This window comes from Rhinatrema bivittatum, chromosome 10 (assembly GCF_901001135.1).
Source record: "Rhinatrema bivittatum chromosome 10, aRhiBiv1.1, whole genome shotgun sequence".
Classification (NCBI taxonomy): domain Eukaryota; kingdom Metazoa; phylum Chordata; class Amphibia; order Gymnophiona; family Rhinatrematidae; genus Rhinatrema; species Rhinatrema bivittatum.
In genome coordinates this window covers 85,926,702-85,953,089 of record NC_042624.1, presented here as the reverse complement: position 1 = coordinate 85,953,089, position 26,388 = coordinate 85,926,702, and the positions used below count along the sequence as shown (strand labels likewise).

The window sequence follows — 26,388 nt, the reverse complement described above, 5'->3', positions numbered from 1 at the left end:
GCCAAAACAACCCCGCAAAGACAAAACGTATCATTCAACATGCTAGGGCCTTGCAAGCTCCTGCAGCCCTGGCATGTCATGAGCACACCCGCTCCCCTCAGCAGTAACTACACACAGGAGCCGCTGCTGAAGCGAGAGATTCTGAGCAGGAGGTCTAGCTCGCTAACTACAATAGTGTTTGCTGAGGGGGAGACCGTGCGTTGAATTTTATATATTTTTTTTTCTGCTTAGGGGTTTTGGTTAAATTGTGGTGAGGAAAGGGGGTGTGCGCGCCTCGGGGATCGGTCCCAGGTCCGGTTCTCTTCAACATTTTTCTCAGCGATATTGTAGAAGGGCTATCGGGAAAGGATTGCCTTTCTGCCAGTGGTACCAAAATCGGCAACAGGGTAGACACAAGGTTGTGGAAAACATAAGGAAGGACCTAATGAAGCTTTAGGAACAGTCTATAGAGTCTGGCAGCTCAGATCTAACGCTAAAAAATGCAGGGTTATACATCTGGGTTGCAAAAACCCAAGGGTGCAGCGCAGTATAGGGGATAAAGTTCTGTGCACAAAACAGGCGTGGGATCTGGGAGTGATCTTATCTAATGTTCTTAAGGTGGCCAAACAGGTAGATAAGGTGATAGCAAAAGTCAGAAGGATGCTTGGGTGCACAGGGCGAGGATAGCCAGCAGGAAAAAGGAGATGATACTGTCCCTGTATAAGTCTCTGATGAGACTTGTGTACAATTCTGGAGACCGTACCCTTTAAAGGGATATAAATCAAAACAGTCAGTCCAGAGGGGAGCTGTTAAAATGGTCAACAGTCTTCATCATAAAGCACATGAGGACAGGTGTAAAGATCTAGACAGGTATAACCGTGGAGTAAAGGAGGAAAAAGGGGAGATATGAATAGAGACATTTAAATACCTCCAAGGAATAAATGTTCAAGAGCAAGCCTCTTTCAAGCAGAAAAGAAAGCTCTGGAACAAGGGGTCATTGGCTGAGGGTGAAACGGGACAGACTTAGGAATAATCCAAGGAAATCTTTCTTACAGACAGAGTGGACCCACTCTGTGGAGGAAGTGGAGACAATGGGACAAGCACAGATCATCTCTGAGAGCGAGTAAGGGAATATAAAGCCACGCAGAAGATGTGGACTGGCAGAATGGATGAACCATACAGTCTTTATCTGCCATCGAGTTCTATGTTTCTATACAAACCTGACACCACCCCGGTGCCCCCTTCCTCCCTGCCAAAGAGATACAATCATACACACCACTTGCATACCACCCCCAGCAGCAGTGGTAATCAAGCACATCTCTCATACAACCCCTTCTCCCACCAGCAATCACACACACACATCGCACCTTCAACCCTCCCCCCAGCAGCACATTATACATCACTCCTATACCCCTCCCAACAGTAATTACACATTACTGTTATTACTTCTCCATATCTAAAATTTAATTAAAAGCTCTGCAGCTCAAATAACTGAAGGAAATTAAGGATTTAACAAAGTTAATTATTAAGTTTAAACAAAACAAAAAAAAAAATTTGGGCTAGTTGAAATAAGAGAATACAGTTCCCAAGCCATTCAGTGCTAGGAATGCAGTGGATTCAGCATTTTTATCTCCTGGGGAGGGAATCTCAGCCATTACACAACAGCAACATCTAGTGGCCAGTCTTGATTTTAGTTTAGTTACATAAGAGCGAATTTTAAAAGCCCTAGACACGACAAATCCAGGACATACACGCGTGACTGGGACGCATGCAGGCTGCGCGGATTTTAAGAGGCAAGGAGTCACACGCGCATCTCCCGGTATGCAGATACAAAAGGTTTGGTGAAAAAGGGCTGGGACTGCACCCATGAAGTCAGTTACACGCACTAGTGTACGCCAGGATCCCACAAACGTGTAACTTGCTACTGCTATGGACAGCGTGTAAGTAGTTAAATTAAAAAAAAAAAAGGGCAGTCAGTGGGTTTTAGGGGTAGAGGATAGTAGGGTAAAGGGAGGCAAGTTAGGTAGGGCGTTTAGGAAATCCGCTCCTTTACTGGGACAAACTGGGAAATAGGCCTATTGTGTTGCCGCATGTACCTACTAAACCCCCCCCCCTTATGCGTTCGAGACGAGATTCACGCACACGTATGCGTCAATATAAAATTGTGCATGCGGGTAGCCAGTTTTATAACATACACGAATAAACGTGTGCATGTTATAAAATTGGCGTGTCCATGTGCACGCGCTGACAAATGCGCACACATTTGTGCACGCCGTCAGTTTGAAAGTTACCGACTTAATGAATGGCTATTTCTTACTAAGGCAAGTCAAAGTGATGGATAGTATATGTACCAGGTTTCGCAGGCAAAAATAGGGTCTGTGGTTCCTGGTCAAGGACCACTATTAGATTTAGGTGTGGGGTGGCTGGGAAGAGGTAGGGGTAAGTATTTGTGAACTGAAGGTTCATTGCAATGAAGTGAAATAGAGACCGGTTCTAAATAGCCAAGGAGTAGGAGGAAACTGCTGAGCCAAAAAAAAACAAACAAACACCCATGAATTTTGGATGGAACATAGCAGAAATATTAGAACTCATATAGGTCTAAGTTTTGCAAATGTTGATTTAAGCTATTTGCATTAATACGTTATTCTGGCTCAACAAGTGCTGAACCAAAATTTCCTCCCTAGTGCTGGAAAAGTCTGACAGGCTTGATCATGACTGACCTGTGGGATTTACCCTCTATTAAAATAAACTCATCCATCCTTGGTTTACATCTAAACATTCATCTGGCAAGCAGCCAATGGTCTTTCTATTCCAGGGCTACTGTAGATGGAAGAACTAAGAAGGATAAGAAAACAAAAAGTAAAAGATGCAGCACACGTGCATAAAAATTCCAAAAGATTTACATCTAAGAAAGTCTGGACAGCACCAGCTAATGACTGAACCCACCTAATCTTTCAGACACTGCCCGCTATACTAGTTTTTAAACAAGTTGTATCACCAAGTGGGAATATTAACAGTGGGAAGGCAAAGAAACCCAAAAGTTTAAGAGAATACAAGAAATGGAATCAGACATGTAAGGCAACGAGTCAAGAGAACCAGGACCCCCAAAGGCAGCTTCACAGCAGATCAAGGGCTCTCACAGCTGCCAGGCCAGATCCCGCCCCACCCCCACTCACATAGGACAAAGATAATTACTGGAAAAAATGTATGGTACCAGTGAAAGTTGTTTTGTTTTAGAGAAATGTAATCTCCTAATGCTTAAACCTAGATGCAGGCATGTGAAAAACCACAGGCCTTGGTTTCCTGCAGAAGAGTTTTCAAGATTCTAAGTATAAAGATCAACTATCTGTCAGAGCATAAGTTACAAATCTGTGAAATGTGACTTTTGTTTTGAATTGAAATATAGTGCAAACATCCTTTTTATATTTTCTTAAGAAAGTCCTTGTCGTCTTTCCAAGAAAATAAGCTTCTACATGCTGAAAATGCTCCCAGCCTTAACAGTTTGTCACACTGTAAATTACAAAGAAATATACGTGCGCACATATTAGGACACATGGTAACAGACATTCAAAAGGGGCTGCATTAAAATGAATGCCCTCTCTGCCCGTTGCTGGTCACTAGCAGCTGCAGACTTCCTAAATACATCCAGGTTTTTGTAGATGTTGTATGGTTGACCACATATAAAGTGCAAGAGCCTTTGTATAAAGATTAAATTCTTCTAGAGGGTCATCCCTCCATCCAGAAATTATATAAAAAATCATCTTTGGGTTGATTTAAGAGATCTAGGAGGGATCAAACATTTTGACTGCTTTCTCAGTCCACTCCAACCTCAACCCTCCCTGCCTGTTCCCTTCAGAACAGGATGAAAAAGGAGGAGGCAGGCAACAACAGGAGGGAAAGGGCTGGATCAGAGAACAGATTGCTTCTTTTCACCTATGCTGCAGCCTCAACCTCACCCCCTCCAGTCCTGTTCCCTGCAGGCTGCCTACTGGGGAGGGGCTGGAGCAAGTAGCAGAGAGTGAGCAAGTCAGATACCCTGTATCTTTTTTTTAAGATGACTTTTTATTTCACTACACTGGCTACCAATAAGATTCAGGATTGAATACAAAGTACTATCCATCCTACATAAAATTATATATGAAAAACAAGAAAACTGGCTCCTCTATAAAACTACATACCCTAAACAGAAACCTCAGATCAGCAAATAAGGAACTTCTAAAAATACCACCTATGCGTTCCAATCAACTCACCTCAACCCAAAAGAGAGCTATCTCCCTAGGTAGCCCAAAACTCTGGAACTCCCTCCCAACTGAACTCAAAACTCAAGAAAACCTAAAAACCTTCAAAAAAAGATCTAAAAACATGGGTGTTCAACAAAGCATACCAACTCACCCAATGAACAACACAACGCCAACCCTCTCCATTCTAACCTGAAGAAAAATGAAACTCATCACAACTATGTACTAAAACTAAGAAGTGAAATGTACAACTGAACAGTAACTAACTTGCATAGGATACCCCTATGTTATCAACAGTTTGAACCCTTGTTATTCCCCCTTAACCTTGTAACCTTTGTATTTTTGTAAACCGTTATGATGGCGAAACCGAATGACGGTACATAAATCTCGATAAATAAATAAAATACATAAATAAATGACTGAATTAGGAGGTGGGGGGAGTTTTACATTTGTTGATTGTGCAGTAGGTTGTAAATTACACAGCCAACAGGCTAATTATGCGGTTTCTCCCAGGAGGCCCAGAAACACAAAAGCCTAGGGTAGTGTTTCTCAACCTTCTCCCTGGAGGCAGACCAAACCAGGCAGGTTTTCAGGATATCCATAATGAACATGCATGAGATAGATGTGCATACCCTGGATCTCCATCTTATGCATATTCACTGGGCAATCCTGAAAACCTGACTGGCTAGGTGTGTCTCCAGGAGAGGGTCAGGAAACATTGGTTTAGGAGTTTACCCATATGTATCTTATTTTGATTTACGTTTGCACATTTACAAAGACTTTGAGAAATTCATATGGTGTAGGAAAAAAAAAAAAAAAAAGGAGAACCATGCTGAATGAGCTAAAAATAACCAAGATCTAGTAAGTACCCATACACATACTATATATACTGAATTGTAATATAAACCTTCTCACATCTGAGGAAGGGGCTTGTGTGGCCTGGAAAACTCATCATGTGCAGTATCTTTGGTTAATCACAGCAGGCAAAAATCAATTTCTTTGCAATGCACATGGCTCCTAGCGCTCTGCAGCACATACTACTGCCAGTCCTCACACTACCTGCAGAGATGACAGGCCCGGGGACAAACAAAAAGGAACAAAATGAGATGCAGGCTCCTCTTAACAGACTTAAGGTGCCAAGGCACAGTTTTTAATGATCCTTCTCAGGCCGTGGTCAAGAGTTCACATTCTGACGCTCTTTGCAGGGTTGCTATATAAGATTACAGACTCCTAGTACAGAGAGGTTCGCTGTAGTAAGGGCAAATGTTTCTTCAAGCTGGGGGATGGGGGCGGGAGGCGGGGCAAGAAACTTTTTCATCTACGGCAATCCAACGAACCCCAATGCTACACCACTGGGTATACCAGAAATGAGTTCATTTATTAATTCTATCAGTTCAACAAATGCAAGAAGTAGGAAAAGGATCCTCACAAGATAAACCTCCTTATTTTAAGTCACAGAAAAAAAAAAAAAAAAGGGGGAATTCAGAGAAACAAACCACTCTTTTTTTTTTTTTTTACCCTACCCTCTGATTACATTCAAATTAGCGAACAGGAAAGCAATTATAAATTAGAATTTCATCACATAGGCATTCCTATTGATGTAAAATCACAAAAAAGAAACCTCACAGAGTTTCTAATTTTGTCATTCCAAACCTCTAAGAAAAAGAAAAAAACATCCCGCCCACCTGAGTATAATTGAGGTTTATTGTTGCAAGCTTTAGAAACAACAGAATATAAGAATGACATCCTAAATAAAATAATTTTGTAAATCAAATCAAGTGCCATAAGGCAAGAGGTTATTGGTCTCCCTCTCTCTATCATACCTAGTTAACTGTCATAAAATGTGTGTGGAGCTCCTAAGAAGTATAGAATAGACCGAGAACATTAGAATATATTTTGCATTAATAAGAACATAAAAACTATGGTGTCCTTCTGCAACGCCTCCTAAAAGAAACAGTGACTGGACAAGTGAGTAAAAAAAAAGGGAGTAATCCAAGTGGCTGGGGGAGGCTTCCAGAAGGTCCAAGATACTGCATTCCAGGTAATACCACCTTATCCCTTGTCTTTGCAGTATGACAAGCCTTGTTAAGACTCAGCTACAACTCCTGGATAAGACATCAGGTGTTAATACCTAATGAAGCCATTTAATTTTGCAGATGAGTTTGCTAATTTCCATGTGTATTAGCATTACCAGTGGAGGACCAGTATTAACATGCATGCAAATACTGCGCATTAATGGCCTCAGTACATGGGTGTCAGATACCACCTGCATTAACTCCCATTAGTGCACAGGTTCCCTATGCCTTCACTACCTGCTCAAGAAATGCTGGTGAACTACCCCTGGTTTAATTGCAGTTTAGATTTCCTTGTGTGCTCACACTGGACAGGAATGCAAAACGTCATTCACGTTGCTATTAGTTTCTCCAGAATAGCTAATCTAGGAGTAAAGATTTATTTCTGCCGTTAATGTGGAACTAGCTCCCTACTGTGAACATGAGAAGCAATGAGTCTAGAGCACAGCAGCGCTATTGGCCTGATTCACCCCCCTTGCTTCTCTGACTCTGGAAGTCAAATAACTTGTGATATTTGGAGTTTGTTGAATAAAAGCAGGAGTAGTCAGAAAGGCATTTGTCACAGCTTAAAGGGGAGGGAAAAAACAAAAAAAGATAATCAGAATCACTAGAGACAGTCCATTAACGTCCTCCACCCCACTCACGGCCCACACCAAGGGTCAGCTTTTATTCGCTTGCTGGAGCCCTCAGACCAAACTATGCTTCAGATAGGAAGACAAATATCTCTAGGCTGGAGTACAGCCAAACACATAGGGGCAGATTTTAAAACCTGCGCGCGGGCGCAGATTTGTTCGCGCAACCCAGCGCAAACAAATCTATGCCCGATTTTATAACATGCGCGCGCAGCCGCGCGCATGTTATAAAATCCAGGGTCGGCGAGCGCAAGGGGATGCACAATTGTGCAACTTGCACGCACCGAGCCTCGCAGTCTGCCTCCGTTCCCTCTGCCCCCCCCTACCTAACCCGCCCCCAGCCCTACCTAGAACCCCCCCTTACCTTTGTTGAAGAAGTTACGCCTGCCAGCTGACGGCCGGCCCGCGATCCCGGGCACAGCTGCAAATGGCCACTGTGCTTGGAGGCTCAGGCCACGCCCCGCCCCTTTTTGCAAGCCCCGGGACATACGCGCGTCCCGGGGCTTGCGCTCGCCGCCGAGCCTATGCAAGTTAGGCTCGGCGCATGCAGGGGGAGGTTTTTGGGGGTTGTGCGCGTATCTTACGCGCGCAACCCTTTGAAAATCTACCCCATAGTGCCTCTTATGGAGTTTGGGAGCAATTTTGACAGGTTTTTCCCCCTCTCCAGGCAAGAGCAGAAAACTTATCTAATAAAAACCCCCATGTTATCTTACTCTATCACATGCCATGAGAGGGAAATTGCAAAAGAGCAAAAAACTGCTTTCTGAAACTCATTGCCTACAGTTCTGTTTCATTTCTTTTTTTAACAGCAGACAGCAAATTGCACCCATTTAAAACAATAAGAACTCCTGGTGGTTTTTGTTTCTGAAAGCCAGAATGATATAAGACAGCTTATTAGAGATAATGACATAGCATATTATATCCCCTTAAACATCCAGACTGTGAGGACCATAGAAGTAGAGGTGGAACAGTGATCCCTGGTTCTGCCTGATCAGAGCTGGAGATGATCCCACATGGTTCAAAGCATGACTCAGGGCTGGCAGAGAAAAAGGAGGACACAGCACTGCAAGACCACCGACCTTCTATTTCCAGATAAGGAAGGTGAGGGGATTGGGGAGGGGGTGGCAGGCAAGCAGTGCACCATCTCACTGTCACCAATGCATTTTGATTCGGACCCCGGTATCCTGTGGCAATTTGGCAAGGGCTGGAAGTGCCAGATTCGGCGATGCGTTGTTCCATACGCCACCAATGCATTTCTCTTCCGGGGCCAGGATAGGGGCTGGAAGAGGAACAATGCACTATCCCAATGCCAACAATGCGATTTCTTCTTCAGACTCGGGTCTCCTGAGGCAATCTGGCCAGGACCGGCCAATGCTGCATCAAGGGCTGAACCTGTGGTCATTACCACAGCCACAGGAGGTGCCGAGTATGCCCCACTTGAGAAAGATGCCGTTTGTTAAATCCTGATTCAGGGACCATACCAGGTGCCTGCTAGAATACTTTGTCGTCTCTTAGCGTAGTCACATGAGAAATGAGCCCGTGCCATACCTTGACAGTTTTCTGACACAGAAGGATGAAGCCCATTCTACACTATTTGTTCAGAATATGACCACTCAACTGTCTGTTTAAACCAAAGACAATTCTATTGGCCACCCGATTCATGAAAGCCTTTAGAGCATTCAGAATTAATTGCCTGTCACTCCAGAAGTGATATGCAACCTCTTCTCTTGGAGGATCGGGGCTTTGGGTACCAAGCCCTTTTAGATGAGTCCCGCAACCAAGACTGGACGCATCTATGGTTGAAACAAGTTAGTAAGGAGAGATTTGGAATGGAAAAAAAAACCCTATCAGATTGGAATGGGAAAGTCATCAAAACGGAGTCTCTGAGCTGTACCATAACAGATGCTTCCCTGAAATCCCGAAGCGACAACATTGCGACTTTAGGACCCAGTAGCCTAGCCTCATGGAAATATTCATACCATGTAAGTTACATGAACTGTGTAAACCATAAAGCATACTCAACGTGGATCCAACAGATGCCTGCTGAATCTGGCATTACTCCTTCCATTGGTGGTCACTATAATCACTGGTCCTGTTGGTGAGGAGGTTAAGTCACAAGTTATTGTCTAGAACAGCCCTTATAAACTCCAATTGATGTGTCAGGTTCAGATTGGATTTGGAGTAGCCAATGACAAACTGTAGTGACTGCAGACGGTGTTCTGCATGGATCCATCCACTCCTGCCCAAGATGGATGACTGACTGGTCAAGAGTAAAAGTATAGAAGCACATGACCCTCCAATTTGTGTAGAAATGACACAAGTACAAGACATTTTGTGAATACCTGCAGTGCTAAAGTTGGGCACAAAGTAAGTATAGGGGATGTAGTAAGCCTGTGATATTTCCTCCGGCTGGGATGTATCTCTACAACAGCACATGGCGTTTTCAGATCCAGCGAATGTATCCAGTCTCCTTTTATTAGGAGAGAAATACAGAGCCCTGGGTAATCATCTTGACTTTTTTCCCTCTTCTGGATTTGTTCAAGGCCCTTAAATCTAAGATGAGCCAGACTCCTCCTATCATTTGGGACCCAGGAAGATCTAGAGTAAAATCCCCACTTTCTTTTTTCTAGTGGGACAGATTTGACCTTTCTGGTCTGCAAGAAGAAAGAGACTTCCAATTGGAGCAAGTCCTGATGTTGAGTGAACTTTAGTGATCTTTAGGGTGAGCGATTCCCTATTGATGTAATCTATAGCCTCCTTTCTTGATCTGGAGGACCCAACTGTTAAAGATTACAATGAGTTGCAATTGACAATGGTTTACAGTACATTTCAATCCACCTCCAACAGGGAGGTCCACTAGAATAGATACTGGGATTTTGTCTGTCTCCTCTAGATCCAGTCAAAATCCTAACCCTGCCTTTGATTGGGTGGCAGTATGGGACTTGGAGCTTCTTTGGTCATGAAAATGAGGCCTTGAGATCTACTGCCTGGGATGAATAGGTCCTTCAAAGCATTTCCTTTCAGGAAAAAAAAACTGCTTCTTAAGGGAAAGGAGCAGGTTTATTTTTCAAAATATGCAAATTTTCAATCCAAATCCAAGTAATAGAAGTTATTTTTAAATTCAGTTCTGGCAGTATTTAAAGCATGCATGATTAAACCAGGTATCAATCAATCTAGATCCATGCAACATTAATCTTAGCCTCCTAATTAAGATTTTACTGGCCTCCTATTTCTACAAGAATCGGTTTTCCAGCTGTGGTCCTTATATATAAAGCCGTTCACGAGTAGAGATGTGAATCGGAACTGAAATCCGAACCGATTCTGGTTCCGATTCACATCTCTATTCACGAGTTCAGTCCAGTTACTTTCAGCGTGCAGGGTCATGCTAAATACTTCTCAGGATTCTCAGATCTCATTTTTTTGTGCTATTAGTGCCTTTATAGGGAACCCGTCTACTCCTGGTATCCGAAAGTCATTATCTCTTACAACTTTCAAAAAAAAAACCAAAACTTAAAATTGTACTTAAAACTTCGCTCATTCTTTTGCTTTCCATTCAGCTTACACTAGGAGCCTCTTTGTGTAACATCTTTTTGGATGCCCTGTTTTCTTTCCTTGCACTCTACTACTGAAAATTAGTTTGCTCCAAAAAATAGACTGTATCTCCACTGCATCCCTTCAGCTACTAAAAATATATGCCCATGAATTCATTTGGTGAAAAGGGAGGGGAAAAAAAAAAACCCACCAAGAAAATAGTCTGGGTAAGGTTGACCTGTTTCAACTGTTAAACAGCAAGATACTCTTAAGAAAACTACATGCTGCTTACCTGCTTCAAAAGATTTATACAAAGACTTCTCCTCCACAGTCTTCCCTGTTTGAGTCTTGCACGCAAACCTCTGCTTGTGCAGCTGCACGGAGCTCTCTGTGGAATGTAAGGAATCTGCACAATTAATCTCGCTGGAAGGAGCCGTCTGCACGCCCCCCACACATTCTGAAGAACATGGAAGGCCTCCAGTAGGCCCTAGCACTTTAGTCAGATCACTGTCGGACAGCTTCTTCTGCAAAGTGATGGCTTGGGAGTCAGAACTCATGGGATGAACAGGTTCATCATCTTCAGGAATAGGATTGTACCAGATTTCTCCTTCATCATCTGCATCATTTTCTTCACCTAACGCACACGTTTTGCCTAAGGGGGCAAAGCTTGCAGGAGCAGAATGAATGTTCTTAGTGCTGTGCGGTGCTCCGACGGGGTTCTGGGGTCCAACAGGCAGCCTCCTGGGGACTGGCAGCTTTCTGAGCCCTGGGCAGGATGACTTGGGCACCCAGGAAACCTCTCCTGGATTCTTCATGCAAACCCGGTTTTCTTCCCGAAAGGGGGATTTCTGGGTACTCTGCTGAAGCCAGTTGCGCTTTTTTGACACCGTGATGCTGTTATTCTGCAGCCTCTTCTCATTAACTTCATTAGCCTCAGAAACTTTAAGCTCTCGTCTAATCACAGAGGAGGCATAAACATTTTCAATGAAATCTGTTGCAAGAAAAAAAAAAGTTATTAATACCAAAGACAACGCTGACAGTAAAAATGCAAATAACTGTACAAAACCCTTTATAAAGTTGTTGAATCTTGTGTATTTATAATTTTTTTTGTGTTAAATATTGTTGTTAATCCCACCACTCCAGTGACGGCTGATGATGATTTCACCATGGGAAAATTCCTTTTTCAAAAAGGCAGGTAATAAACACAAATACATTCTAAAATAGAGTGAACACTGAATTTTTGGCGTCCAAAGTGCCATGTGTGCATTACCTACACTGATCCTATATACCTGGTATAACTATATCACATTTTTCTCACATCACTTATGCAGGACAATCACACCTTTTAAGAGCACCAGCAGTAAGAAAAAAAAATAGTTCTCTTCTTGACGGGAGAAGGAAACATTCCAGCTCTAAGCATTTGCTTGAAAAGCGTGTGTGCACTTCTAAACTTTAAAAAAAAACAGAGGCAGGTTTACGCAAAGACTGCTTAAAGGATTTCAAGAAAGCTAGGAGCACAGCTCTGTCATCAACATGCAGGCCACAATCACCGCATTCAGAAAGCTGCTCCGGCTAACACCACGGTCTATTTTCGACAAGACTGTTTTGAAATTAAAGCTGCATAAATCATGGGTGGTTAAGCATTCGTGAGGCACCAGGTTTCCTTTTTCACAGCAGCCTCCAGAGACCCAGGTGACCGCAGCCCTGCCCTTCAGAACACTTTTCTAGGAATTCCAACTCCTTTCTACTCGCCTCCCAGGTCAGGATTTTTTCTTCGAGTGTTCGGGTGACTGCGCACTTGCAAAATCTTCCAAGACCACAAGCACCATCCCGTCGTCACTGTCAGCTCCTGAAACAAACCAAACAGTTCTCCATTCCACCTGGAGCACCATCTTAAAATGCCCCTGTACCGAAAACTAGTTACGCCAAATTCCTTGTACTTTAATAAGACCCAAATCTTCTTCATGCAGCAATTCAATGCACAAATGCCTCCCAGCCTCAGCACAGACTTCCTGTGCTCTCCAGCGCACAAATTATTTCTTTGGAAAATTGACTCCCCCCCCCAAAAAAAAATAAAAAAGTAAAACCAAAAGTCACCCACAACAAACATTACAGAACAGATGGGCCAAGAACTTGTTACTGATGCTAAGGATTAACAAAAAAAAATCAAAATATGCCACACTTTCTCTTCCTGGATGACCAATACAGCCAGCTGCAACAACACAGATGGGCAACTTGGAGGGCAAGACTCAACCTCCTTCTCCTCCTCCCCCTTCCCCTTTCAACAAGTCATTTCATGTCTCTGGTGCTAAAGCGCAATTTCATTCAGAGGGTTCTCTACCATGTTCAAATGTGAAGAAAGCCTGCAGTTTCAGGCTTTTGCACATTGTAATGCACGAAGGGACCATTTGCAAAACAAAACTGCAAAATGGTCCCCTCAGGCGGGAAGGTTTACTACCGTTCTGAGATAATGAGCTGCTGCGATGCAGTATCAGGCAGAGCGGCTCATTATCTCAGGACTCTGCCAAGGCTGGCCACACCAAGACATCTTTGAAAACTATCTTTTGCAAAAAAAACAAAACAAAACCATGAACTACACCTCAGTGAGCATTCAACTTTATATCCTGTATCAAATTAAGGGCAAAGATCAAAGTTACTTTAGTGAGGGTTTTTGTTTTTCCTCAAAGTCCTCCGATAACTTCATAAAACTGTCCTAAACCCCACTTCGATACCATGTTTCAGCACTCAAATGCATGGCTCCAAAGGATTTTTCTGAAACGTTTTGAGATGGATATTCAATATTCAGCTTATATTACGTAGGTAATCAACATAATTCTCCTTAGACTGTTACATAGATTTAGTTTTCGACCCTGCCGATCTCACCAAAAGCAGCACGTGCTAAGCACAGAGCATTTGTTTGAGTATCAAAACACTGTTTTATTCTTTAAATCAGCCCACAGGAGTAAGGGTTTTGCTCTGGCTTTTCTATTGCCGCCAACACCACCTTTCTCTTCTGATGCAAAAGAAAATCATACTTGGAGTGGGCAGGTTTCGGCTTCCCTCTCCAAAGCTAATCAAAAGGATGGATGCTGACGCACTGTAGCTTCCTCGTTGTAAAACTGCATCGAGAGAGCGCGTTAGTTCTGCTAACGTTAGTAACGGGTTTCTGACAGCGCCGTTAACAGAAAGAGCACGCCGAGCCTCCCCAAACCGTTTTACAACGAGCAGCCTGTGATGCAAAGGCGCGCGAGCGCTGCCGGGGTCTTCTGAGGCTTCTTTGTCTCGCGCAGCTGAGTCGGTGCGGTCAAAAAGAAGTGCAGTGTGCTGTGGGGGGGGAGGAGAAAGGAGCCCGGCCCGCTCACAGCATCTCTGGCTCGCCTTACATTTTTTTTTTCCAGGAAGTCGAAGCAGTGCCAAAACCTCTTCTGGCCAGAGCAGCTATTTGAAGTCCTCGGTGAAAGGGCCTTTTGAGGCGGCGCTGGAAGCGCTACCGCGGGCACGTTTACACTTGCACCACATTCCGAGAAGAGTGCAGCAACACGGGGTCTTTTCCCGCCTCTTCGCTCGCAAGGAGAACGAGACTGCCTTCCTGTTCGGCGCTAACAGACGGATACCTGGATGGGACGACGCAACTACTTACAGTGGCGCCAAAAAAACAAACAAACTGCAAACTCTTAGGTTTCTGGAATCTTTCACGCTTCTTTTTGACCCAGACGTTTCCTTCTTCTCCTCTACTCTTCCAGCTGATATTTACAATTTTTATTGAGATCAAAATAAACAAGAACAATGAGGAGAGTAAGAGAAAAAAAAAGAGGTTCATATATAAAGTTGTTAACTAATAGGGACCTTCATTTTCAGTTTTTCATTCTATTTATCCTGGGAATTTCAATGTTTCAACAACAAAAAAATCAGAGGAAAAAGTACTTTTCCACCGAATATTCTCCTCTTTGTTATAACAACGTCATTTTTCCACTGATTTTTTTTGTTTGTTATAGCATTGAAATTCCCAGGCAAAATAAAATAAAAATTGAAAATGAAGGTTCCCACTAAGATCATACAAGTTAAACATTTCTCATTTTTTAGATTAACTCTTCAAAAGTATTTCCTAGTCCCTACCTCTTATAATCATTACCAAATTACCCAACTCCGTTTTTTAATAAGCAAAAATAAATACATAAATAATTCTACCATGCAACTTTGAATTGGAGTAAAGTCGCACTAAAAGGCACACTTTTTTTTTAAATTCAAATACATGTAAAATTAAAGCCATGAACTGTATCAAAGGAGTTCTAAGAATAGGAGCAGAAAGACTATGGAATGGGAGAGCGGTTTGGGAGTAAACAGTGGCAAGAGACTCTGAAGTTATGGAGGAGTTCAGTGACAGATAGCGACTTGGGGGGGATCCTTTTTAAAATTATACCCAGGGCCTTGAGATCCTATGCTGATCTATCTGTTTGGCAAGTATTACCCAGTAAGTGTTGGGGGAATTCCAGGTGGAGAGTAACTATATCCATTTGCTCTGGCATTGTTCATTGGCTGAAAGATTTGGGGAAAAAAAATGTAACTTTATTTCACCAGTTATGGTTAACTTTATTGGGCCTGCCTCTAAAAATGCACCTTTGAGGTTACAGGGTTTCTCTCTCTATAGGGTGGCCCAAAGAATTATTTTACGACAATGGAAAACTGCAGAAGTCGATCTTTCTAGAGCAGCGCTTCTCAACCGGTGTGTCCCGTCTCCCGGTGTCCCACTGCCCCGTTGTACTTTCCTTCTCCCTTTTTCCAGCCCCCGCGGGCCAATTGGAAGCCTTCTTTCTTCCTACCCCCATTGCCCAATGGGAAGCCTCCTTCATTCTGCCTGCCCCTGCGCAGGCCAATCGGAAGCCTCCTTCCTTCTACCTGCCAGTGGGAGTAGCAAAAAGGGAGGAAGCCTTTGATTGGCCGGTGAGGCAGGCATCAGAATGCCCGGGGGTGGGGTGGGAGGAATAGAAGTGTTAAACTCTGATGAAGCAAGGCTGCCATGGGACCGTGGCAGCGAAGAGGAAACCCGACCCCGACCAAGCAAGGCCTCCATGGGAATCATGGCGGCGAAGAGGAAAACCCGACCCCAATCAAGCAAGGCCGCCACAGCCCATGGCGGCGGCGAAGAGGAAACCAAACCCCGACCAAGCAAGGCCGCCACAGCCCGTGGTGGCGAAGAGGTTACCCGACCAAGCAAGGCTGCCTCAGCCCGTGGCGGTGAAGAGGAAACCCGACCCCGACCGAGGCCACCACGGGAGCCCATTCCCATGGTGGTGAAAAAAGAAGGCCTACCGGAGTAAAGCCACAGCGGAACTGTAGCCCATCCTTGCAGTGAAAGAAGAATAAGTTTTTGGTGAGAGCTGGTGTGTCTGCGTGTGAATGAGTGCCTGGTTGAGAGCTTGTGTGTTTGCGTGTGAATGAGTGCCAGGATGAGAGCTTGTGTGTCTGCGTGTGAATGAGTGCCAGGGTGAGAGCTTGTGTGTCTGCGTGTGAATGAGTGCCTGGGTGAGAGCTGGTGTGAATGGGTGCTTGGATGAGAGCTTGTGGGTGTGAATGGAAGCCTGAGTGAGAGCTGGTGTGAATGGGTGCTTGGGTGAGAGCTTGTGGGTGTGGGTGTGAATGGAAGCCTGGGTGAGAGCTTGTGGGTGTGAATGGAAGCCTGGGTGAGAGCTTGTGTCTGTAGATGTGAATGGATGCCTGGGTGACAGCTTGTGTCTGTGGGTGTGAATGGAAGCCTGGGTGAGAGCTTGTGTCTGTGGGTGTGAATGAATGCATGGGTAAGAGCTTGTGTGTCTGCGTGTGAATGAGTGCCTGGGTGAGAGCTGGTGTGAATGGGTGCTTGGATGAGAGCTTGTGGGTGTGAATGGAAGCCTGGGTGAGAGTTGGTGTGAATGGGTGCTTGGGTGAGAGCTTGTGTGTGTGGGTGTGAATGGAAGCCTGGGTAAGAGCTGGTGTGAATGGGTGCGAGAGCATTTGTGTGAGAGAGAGAGAGAGACTGGTCGTGGGGTCTAATTGGGGGTGTGTGTGAGTGATTGGTTGTGGGCGCTAAGGAAGAGGACTGTGAGGACAGAGCTTCAGCAGCCCTTGCTGCTTCTGGTGAGTGCTATTGGCCTGGAAGGGAAAGGAGTAGGAGAGTTGCTGGATAGGGTAAGTAAAGGTGGCTTCTAAAATTTATTTTCTTGATTGACTGCCATTTTAATTATTGGGCATTATGTGATGTCTGCTGTTTTGAAATATTTTATTCATATTTGGACATGTTTTAATAATTTTTAATTGTTGGATATTATTCTGTTCAGCAGCTGTTTTGTAACATTTTTAGTATAGCTTTACAATTATTTCTGTGTGGGGCTCTATAGCAACTTGGCTTTTTATTTTATTTATTTATTTAATGAGTTTTATATACCGTCATTCGGAAATGTCAAAATAACACCATCATAACGGTTTACAAAGTAAGGTTACAGGGATAAGGGGGGTTAAACAAGGGTTGCAAAGTACAAACTGTTATTAAGCATAGGGGATAACATATGTAAGGATTTAGTTCAGTTTTTTGTTTCATTTCTTATTTATGAAAATATAGACGTGATGAATTTCATTTATTCATGAGGTTGGCTTATTCTGTTTTCCCAATAGGAAATGTATTAGTGTTTAGGGCCTGGTTTAATAGTTGTGTTTCTTAGATAGGGTTGTTACTGTTTTAGTGTGTTCCATAAAACAGGTGTAACTTTGTGCGGGTTAGTTTGTGTGCATTATTGCAAATCCTGAGAGTTTGTTAGGTGCTATATTTCTCTTTCCATTTCTCCAGGTTCGCACTGCATGCAGAGTGGCTTTTTTGGTTTTCCATTCCAGTTTCTGTCTCCATATTTATAATTTGTGGTTTTTCTGTACTTGGTGAAGAGTGTGTGACCGAGGTGAGGTATTTTACTAGCATGTAGGCATTTGTATCAATCTTATTTGTTGTGTTTTCTCAACAGGATATGCATTAGTGGTAAATTACTGTCTTTTCATAAGGAAGGCTATTTTGCCTGGTAGTAAAAGGAGTTTTTTTTGCTTTTACAGGGATGTCATCAGAACCAGAGTTGTACAGGGTAATGCCCTAGATCTGCTCTGCACTCATTGCTGGGGTTGATGGGATTCCTGTGGATGCAGAGTGCATGTTTACATTTAGCCCCGTGATGGTCACATGTTCAGTGTGTCATGCATGTGAGAACCATCTGTCAGGTGTGTCCCGGCCAAAAAAGATTGAGAACCACTGCTCTAGAGAATGGAATAACCTGATTTCATCAACAGCCTCATAAGAATATGTATTGGCTGATACAAGGAGATGTTTGTGAGAACCTGGCCAAATGTTTTTTGAATTTCCCAGCATATGATTGTTCTAATATGGAGAAGTGAAGCAAATGCCGCCTAAACCAAGGCTTACAAAAGCATTAAACATGAATATCTTCCAAGAAACATTAAAAGACGGTATTTCTGTTTGTTCCTAAAGTCAACTGAAATGCCAAATTTTTGCCACTACTCCGCTCAATTTTATTTTAAAGGAAAAATGTATTATCTTATCAAAACCCAAAAGGTTTAAAAAAAAAAAAAGTGTTACTCAGCTATACCGGCTTAATATTCATACAATAAGTTAACAAAGAGGGACACATGGGCTTAGGTATGCTGGAAGATTTCCAAACTCAGACTACTCAAGTTCCAGAAAACATTTGATGAGCCATTCCCTCACATCAGCCCTACCAATGAACCCTAAAGGGATCTTGCGGGAGATTTTTCATTCAAAGAGCAGGAAACAGAAAGGGGCAGGGAATCAAAACACTTTCATAGGAAGGGATATTTTAAGTAAAGCATGGTGAAGTTGTGGAATAATTTTCCAATAAAGAGACTCATGGGTAAAATGCAGAACAATTTCAACAACTAGTTTGTAAAAAAAAATACAAAAAACTATTAGGCACTAATAGAGTTTAAGGTAGGAAGAAATTACTTTCACAGCAGCACAACTGTTTTGCCTACCACAGGGACAGATTTAGGGTTTTGTCATCCCCTAGGTCAGTGGTTCTCAACCCTGTCCTGGGGACCCCCCCCAGCCAGTCGGGCTTTCAGGATATCCACAATGAATATGCATGAGAGAAAATTTGCATAACATGGTTGAGAACCACTGCCCTAGGCATTGTGGTGGCTATGCCCCCTGTCCCCAAACTGCCCCCCACCACACCAAGGTTGGATCTGTCTCAACTTCATGCCTCAGTCCCCACTCTCTCTTCCCCCCATTCTCAGGTCCCACCTCATCCCTGAGTTTTTACTTCCCCTCTCCCCCCATCACCTGAGTCCCCAACTAGAAAGCTGCTCTTCCAGTCTCCCAGGGACCTCTCTCCCTCCCCCCAATAACCTGGTCTGCAGAAGAGCTGGGACCAGCAGCCTCCAGCCATTCTTCCTGCCCACTGGCTCCTCTCTCTCCCATACACATCAGATCAGCTGTATGACTGGTACTGAAGGAAGAGAAGCCTATGGCAGCAGGAGCCAATTAGAAATAGAGATGTGCTTTCATTTGAAATAAGAACATAAGAAGTTGCCTTACTGAGTCAGACCAAGAGTCCATCAAGCCCAGCAACCTGTTTCCAACAGTGACCAATCCAGGTTACAAGTTCCTGGCAAGTGCCCAAACATTAGCACTCAAGTCACACCTGTTTTTACTGGCTTTTTCTCAATTGATTACATAATGTACCGTTTTTGTTATTTTATGGTTTTTATTATTTTATTTTTACCTCATATTGTCAATTGCTGTATTTCCCTATTTTAATTATCCTAATTTGTTTGTTGTATATTATACTGTAATTTTATTTGCTTTGATCTTTTTTATGCTTTTCTGACTTAGCTATAACTTGTTAGCCTTATTTGATTTTGTTTGTACATCGCTTTGCTTTACAAATGTAATTAACTGCAAATAATCAAGTAATAATAAACATAGATGTTGTGAATCCAGATAGGATTGTGAACCCTTCGCCTGAAGCAGTGTTGGCGCTACCTGAAGGGACAAACCCCTGCAGGTCTCCACCGTCAGGAGGTGAGGCCGGAGTGACGCAGGGGCCAACAGGAGCTTTACCACTACCAACCCACATTCCCCGCGGGTTGAGCCCTTGGGTGCCAGGGCTGGCTGGTCTTAGGTGGACCCCTGTGATGACGAGTGGAGGCAGAGTCTTGTAGAGTCTGGCCAAGACCAAAGGAAGGAGTCCAGAGTATACCACAGTCCAGTTCCAAAAAATGTGGGGAGAAGCAGAGAGAATCCGTTCCAAGGTCAGGGGCTGGCAGCGAGGAGCGAGAAGAGGTCCAGTCCGGGGTCAAGAAGCCAGGAGATCCATCCGAGGGCAAGAAGGTACAGAGGAAGGGACAGGCAGGCTGGAACAGGAGCAGGAAGGCTGGAACAGGGAGGTCCAAAAACGCAGAACAGGAACGCTTGAAGAGGCACGCTATCAAGAACTGGTTGCCATGTTGTTGGGAGGATGTCTGCTGCCGGGTTATAAAGGGCCTGATGTTATCAAAAGGGGCCGGCGGCATTTTCCTGCTGTGGGCCCTTTAAATTTCCTCTGGTGGCACGCACGCCTAACAGGAAGACCAGAAGGGGACTGCCTGGGCCCGCACTGGCAGCATGAAGAGCCCGCCGGCCGCATGGAAAGGAGCCGGGAGGCGTGGTCAGAGCCCTGCTGCCAGTGAGTATAACAATAGATCCCATGCTACTGATGCAAGTAATAAGCAGTCAACATGATTAATAGCAGTTTATGGACAACACCCCCATGATTGATAAACTGAAAAATAGCAAATCACCTGGACCAGATGGTATACATCCCAGGGTCTGAAAGAACTAAAAAATGAAATTTTAGACCTATTACTAATTATCTTTAACCTGTCATTAACGTTATCCATTGTACCTGAGGACTGGAAGGTGGCCAGTGTAACTCAGATATTTAAAAAGGGCTCCAGATGTGATCCAGGAAACTATAGACCAGTGTGCCTGTCTTTGGTGCTGGGAAAAATCATGGAAACTATTTTAAAGATCAAAATCACAGAATATATAGATAGACATGGTTTAATGGGACACAGCCAGCTTGGATTTACCCAAGGATGTCTTGCCTCATAAATTTGCTACGGTTTTTTGCAAGGGTTTATAAACATGTGGATAAAGGTGAACCAGTGGATGTAGTGTATTTGCATTTTCAGAAGATGTTTCAGAAAGTCCCTGATAAAAGGCTTTTCAGAAAACTAAAAAGTTATGGGATAAGAGACAATATCCTACTGTGGATTGCAAACTGGTTAATGTAACCCTAACTCAACCTCAGTACCTTTGTTGCAATGACCAGACTAGGAACAGTGGGAGACAGGGTCTATTAAAATGAGGAGAAAATCACCAAAAGTTATGAATGAAGGCTCCTGGTGCCAGAATTCCAGCCCTGGATCAAATTGAGCTGGAAAAAAAATGGAGAAAGGATGCTTGGCAAACAAAATACCCAGCTATGAGCATAATTCCTATTTGAGGAGTGGCCTTGTGGTTAGAACATTGGGATGGGAGATCAGGGTTCAAATCCCACTGACACTTTATCTCCAGCTGTCTCAGTTCCCACCCACTGTACACCACTCCCTATGCCCCATAGCACTATAAAAATGCTAAAGTATTATGGCTGATTTTGCCCCAGGTGGGAGATGATCCCACTCACCATCCAAGCAAAATCAGTTCAATAAAGATGAAACTATAAAACTGCTCACTCGGATGGGTCAGGGCCAAGATGGCGGCATAGCTGAGGTCTTGTTCGCTTGCTCTCCCTGCATTCTTGTTTCGACATTAAAAATTTACTTTAGGATGCCTTCTAAACGGAAGTGGAAAGTCAAAGATTTCCCTCCTGAACCCTCTCTGCTTCCATGGGACAGCAAATTATCACCTCGTACCTGACCTCCGTAGTGGAAGAACAGACAGCCGAGGAGCCCGACGTGCAGAACAGCATGGGAGAGTCTACGGCTGCCTGCGGGGGAGGTGTCTCAGACTGCTTGACTGCGTGAAAAGATGATGGGAGCCTCAGCTCGGTGTTGGAGAGGCCTCCAATTAGTTCAGCGCCTTTCTGGCAGAACTCCCCTGATCCCCTCAGATGTGACCGGAGTTGGGTCTGTGGTTACTTCTCCTTCCTCTTCGGTGGATAACAGGGGAAGTATCGAGGTATCTGAGGATCTTCCCCACTGACTGAGGGCCTAAAGGGAGCTAGCATTAGTACCGCTGGTGAGCTCTTTCCGATTCCATCTCGCCTGGAGTCTGTAACCCTTGAGTCCATCTGGGATTTGGTGGTAGGATTCAGGAAAACTCTTAATATGGTCCATGTGAAGATTGACTTTTCTTCTCAATCCACTCAACAAAAAGTTCAGGAACTCCAGGACCAGATATTAGGGCTTGATACCAAGATTTCTGGTCTTGGCATCTCTGTGAAGGAGTTCCAAGAGTTAAATGTGGCAACTGTGAAAGATTGCAATATGCTTTCCAGACGTCTTGAATATCTAGAAAATAATGCAAGGCATCTTAATCTTCGTTTATTGAATTTTCCCAAAATGTTGGGGGAAATTCCTTATTCCACCTTAAAGAGGTATTTTCAAGAAATTCTGGGTTTTCCACCTGACCAGTTAGTTGCCTTCTGTGAATACCTGCTATTTTCTTCCCAAGAAGCCTACTACTCTGCCTTTGAGTATTGATACTCGTTTTGAATCTGACTAATTTTTTGGAAACTTCCTCCATGGAAATAATTGATCGATGTACTCTTGTGGGTATCTTTCATTTCTTCTTTTGATGTAAGTAATGTGATGCGAAGTTACTTTAGACATTCTTCTGCCTTGTTTCACGGTCAAGCTGTGAAAATATTTCCTGATTTGGCACATGTTCTCAATTGAGAAGGAAAGATGTCCTTGCGTTTAGACAGGAAACCGTTTCTTTAGGCTTTTCTTTCATTTTGAGATACCCCTGTAAGTACATTATTAAAAGTAGTAGTGAATGTTTTATTTTTTTTTTCTTCCTGAATAATTGAAGGCTGCTCTTGATTCCCGAAATCCCTCCACTTCCCTTTCAAGGTCTACCAGTTCTTAATGGAGTTATATGATTTATTTTTCTGCTAGTTTTGATCTATGCTAGGTGCCATTTTTGCTATATCATTTTTTTTTCTTTAGTTTTCCTAGGTCCTCTTCCTTCCCCCTTCCCATTTTGCATTATTATATTTTGGATGACAGCATATATAATTGGTTTCCTTGTATTTTTATTCTTTAATTTTTTTTTGTTTCAATACTGTAATCCATGTGTTTTCTAAACAAAAGAATTTCTTTTGTTTTTGTATGTTGAAAATTATAAATAAAGGAATAAAATAACAAAAAACACTGCTCACTCAGAGTTCAGCGCAGTAAAGGTTCTGCTCAACTGAAGAGCAATCTGTGTGCCAATATAAAACAAAAAAACAGGACCTCGAAACACAATTGCCTTTTCCTTTTCTCCATGCACAGCAGCGCATTCAGTTTGCTATGGTATGATTAACGTAATCCCTGCCATTAAAATAAATTCTTTGAATTTCTATTATCAAATGTATACAAGCAGCAACAATTCTAAATATTGGTTTAAGAGCTACTAGAACAGTCATGTTTGCAGGGAAAATACTGGGTTTTACCAGAACACCGAAGGCTCTCTTGCAGCTGCACCTTTGCACATTTTAAAAATAAATCTGTCACCACAAAACCTGAATAATCACAACTGCAAAAAAAAACACCAAAAAAAAACAAACACCCAACCAAAAACCCCTTCTTTTGTTCCTGCTCTAAATCCAAGTGCTAAAAAAAAAACCAAAAACATTTACAACATATTATGTGGATTCAAAAATATCTCAGGGACAAGAAAAGTTGGTTATCTGGATGCAAACTTATCTTTCCTTTTTCTATATGCAACAGTTAAAACCAGCCATAACAAACCCTTTGGGCGCTCATCATTAGCGGACTGTCATGAACATCAGTGCCGTCTGCACTGCATATGAATTCTGAAGTAGCCAGCAAAGACTCAAGGGCTCAAAATGGCCCAGGGGCAATTATTTTGCTGTGCCTTGTCAAATAAATCTCATTCACAACCAACCACCGCACAGCTGCACTTTTTTTTTTTTTACATTTATTATTACAGTAGCAGTTGCATTTTTAGACTTTTTAGGGTTTTGTTACTGTTTCACGTAACGGAACGACTTCATAAACTAAAAAGAACCCACCCGAACACACAATCACAGAAACCAAACGTAGTCCAGCATGCACAGCCGTCCATCTGATGGCATAAAACTGATTACCACCGCTTGTAAGAATTCAGCAAAACAAGGTGCAAGTACAAATTACAGAAAGGAATCTAATGGGGTCAGACTGAAAGCAAAGACAAGAGCCTGAAGCGCTACAGTGGGAGAGTTTGCAGCTCTTTGAAGCAGGCTTGCAGAAATGATCCCCGTGCCCCCAGCCCGCAGACCATGCCTACGTCTGGAATCTAGGCCCCAGGCAGCTTCTTGCTCTTGAGACAACAGCTTAAAATCACAAGGTAAACGTGACAACACATACCACTACAGCATTCCTCAGAGGACACCAATTACAACTTATTTGAAAAAGGCTTAGTACGCAACCCAGCTGATAAATCTCCTCTAGTTTCTAAAATAACCTTGGGGCTTTGCAGAAACCTGACAATATTTACTGCCGCTCTCACAATGTGAAACAACTTCAGACTGCAGAAATGCGCACCTTCTCATCTTATACTGATACAAGAAGCACGGCAAATGAGAGCGCCGGTATTCCACAATGATATTTCAGCAGGCTACGGGACAAAAATAACCTATCTATCAACGTTAAAGAAAAAGGCACCTCAATACTGCTCTGAATCATAACAACTGGTGGGAGAATTATAGCACAGCTTAAAAGTCTCATCAACAGATTTTGAGTTGTTTTGGTGGTCCTGGCAGTTTTCTTCCACTCAGCCTTCCAGCTCAACCAGAGCCGGTTTGTTTTGGACTGAGGTTTCATGAGCCTTCAATTGCAATTGGAGGTGGTTTAACCCTATTTTATTATAGGGCAAACCCCTCCCCCCCCAAACCATTATAGAAAGCATCTTGGAAAGTGTGGCTCCCTCCAGGAGCTTGTCCACGTGCTCCCTAAGTCCAGACAGTTGAAGAATGGCTGAAACACCATTTCCAGCCACAATCAGCACAGACAGCACAAGCTGAGGCCGGAAATTAAACCCATGTCTTACACAAAGCGTGCACACTGCGGCAGAACCTCTAGACCTAATCAATACTCATCAAAAAGTGCAATAGGTTCTTGGATTGCCATTATGGTCTAGGCCTCCTTTTTTGCAAAGCTTTTTAGCTATTGCTTATTATTAGCGATACTAAAAATACTGATTTATGATTGGCCTGGTGGTTGGGTGGCAATGCTGGGCACTGCCATGCAGAGGGTCCTGGCTCAGTTCTTCCAATCCCCCAGTCAATCTAGGCTGTGAATGTAGCATTGACATCCTGTGGGGTGGGGAGTCAGTCAGCATGCAATGGTTATTATTAATTTTAATTATTATTCATTTAACTTAAATTCCACCTTTCAGGTAGTTCAAAGCAGATCACAGTCAGCTACTGTAAGCATTTTCTTGTCCCCAGAGGGCTCAGTTTATATCGGAGGCAATGGAGTGAAATGACTTGCCCAAGGTCACACGGAGTGGCAGCAGAATTTGAACCCTGGATTCTCTGGTTCGCAGTGCGCTGCTCTAACCACTAAGCTACCCCTCCACTCTTAGTGGCTGGATTTAGGATCCATGACTGCGGGGGTCTGGAAGGAGCCCTGGTGCAAGGTGCGCCCCTCCGGTTAAGGACGGTCACTACAATGACTGGACTAAAGTAAGCTGGGTGCGGATATAAAACAGGGGGGAAATCTTGGGATAGCTGTGAATAAAGGGCTCATGGTGCCAGATCCCAGCTCTAGTTCTGACTGAAAGTGGAAGCCCAAAGAAGCAGCAGGAAACTGTCGGGTTAAAAAAAACCAAACAATGAAAACAGATTAGCAATACTCCCTTACAATGACAATTTACCAAGGGCTGTCAAGCTACTGAGTTCCTTCTAAAAGGGTCTCTAGCCATCCCCACACAAATCGGACATAGAATCAGTACTTTTGGCTTTCTAAAAATTAGTTTATTGTTACACCAGGGGTGGCCATCTCTGGTTCTCAAGAGCCACACAAAGACCTGGTTTTCAGGATATCCACAAAGAATATGCAGTGGAGGCAACATATGCAAATCTCTCTCATGCATATTCACTGTGGATATCCTGAAAACCAGGCCTATTTGTGGCTCTTGAGGACTGGAGTTAACCACTTCTAGATTACACTATCAAGAATATAGGTTGCATCAGCCAGGATTAAATGTAAATCACATAAAATATTTATGCAATGTAAGTAATTGAGCAACTTGAACTATTGAAACAGTTTTGAACTGTGCAGCAAAATAATGCAAGGTTTCATCCAAAGTATGTAAATTTCCATATTCAATATGATACATTTGGTTCTTAAAATGTAATCAAAGCTAATATATGACATTCTTTTTCATTAGGAAGGGAATGGCAAATAAAACGGAGGATGTCCTAATGCCTCTGTATCACTCCATGGTGAGACTGCACCTTGAATACTGAGTGCAATTCTGGTCCCCGCATTTCAAAAAGGATATAGCTGCACTGGAGAAAGTGCAGAGAAGGGTGACCAAAATGATAAGGAGCCTGGAACAGCTGCCCTATAAGGAAAGGCTAAAGAAGTTAGGGTTGTTCAGCTTGGAGAAGAGACGACTGAGGGAGAATATGATAGAAGTCTACAAAATCATGAAAGGACTTGAACAAGTTAATGTAAATTGGTTAT

The 26,388-nt window shown here is 43.3% G+C and overlaps 1 protein-coding gene across 2 annotated transcripts in view; it reads right to left on the bottom strand.

Annotated features, from left to right (window-relative positions):
• The window catches only part of SYDE2 (synapse defective Rho GTPase homolog 2), a 77,024-nt gene that overhangs the window by 45,925 nt on the left and 4,711 nt on the right, over positions 1–26,388 (bottom strand). For both annotated transcript variants that reach the window (XM_029618813.1, XM_029618812.1), the window contains exon 3: positions 10,745–11,443. In XM_029618813.1, the coding sequence (XP_029474673.1) occupies positions 10,745–11,443 (699 nt within the window). The remainder of the gene's footprint in view (positions 1–10,744; positions 11,444–26,388) is intronic.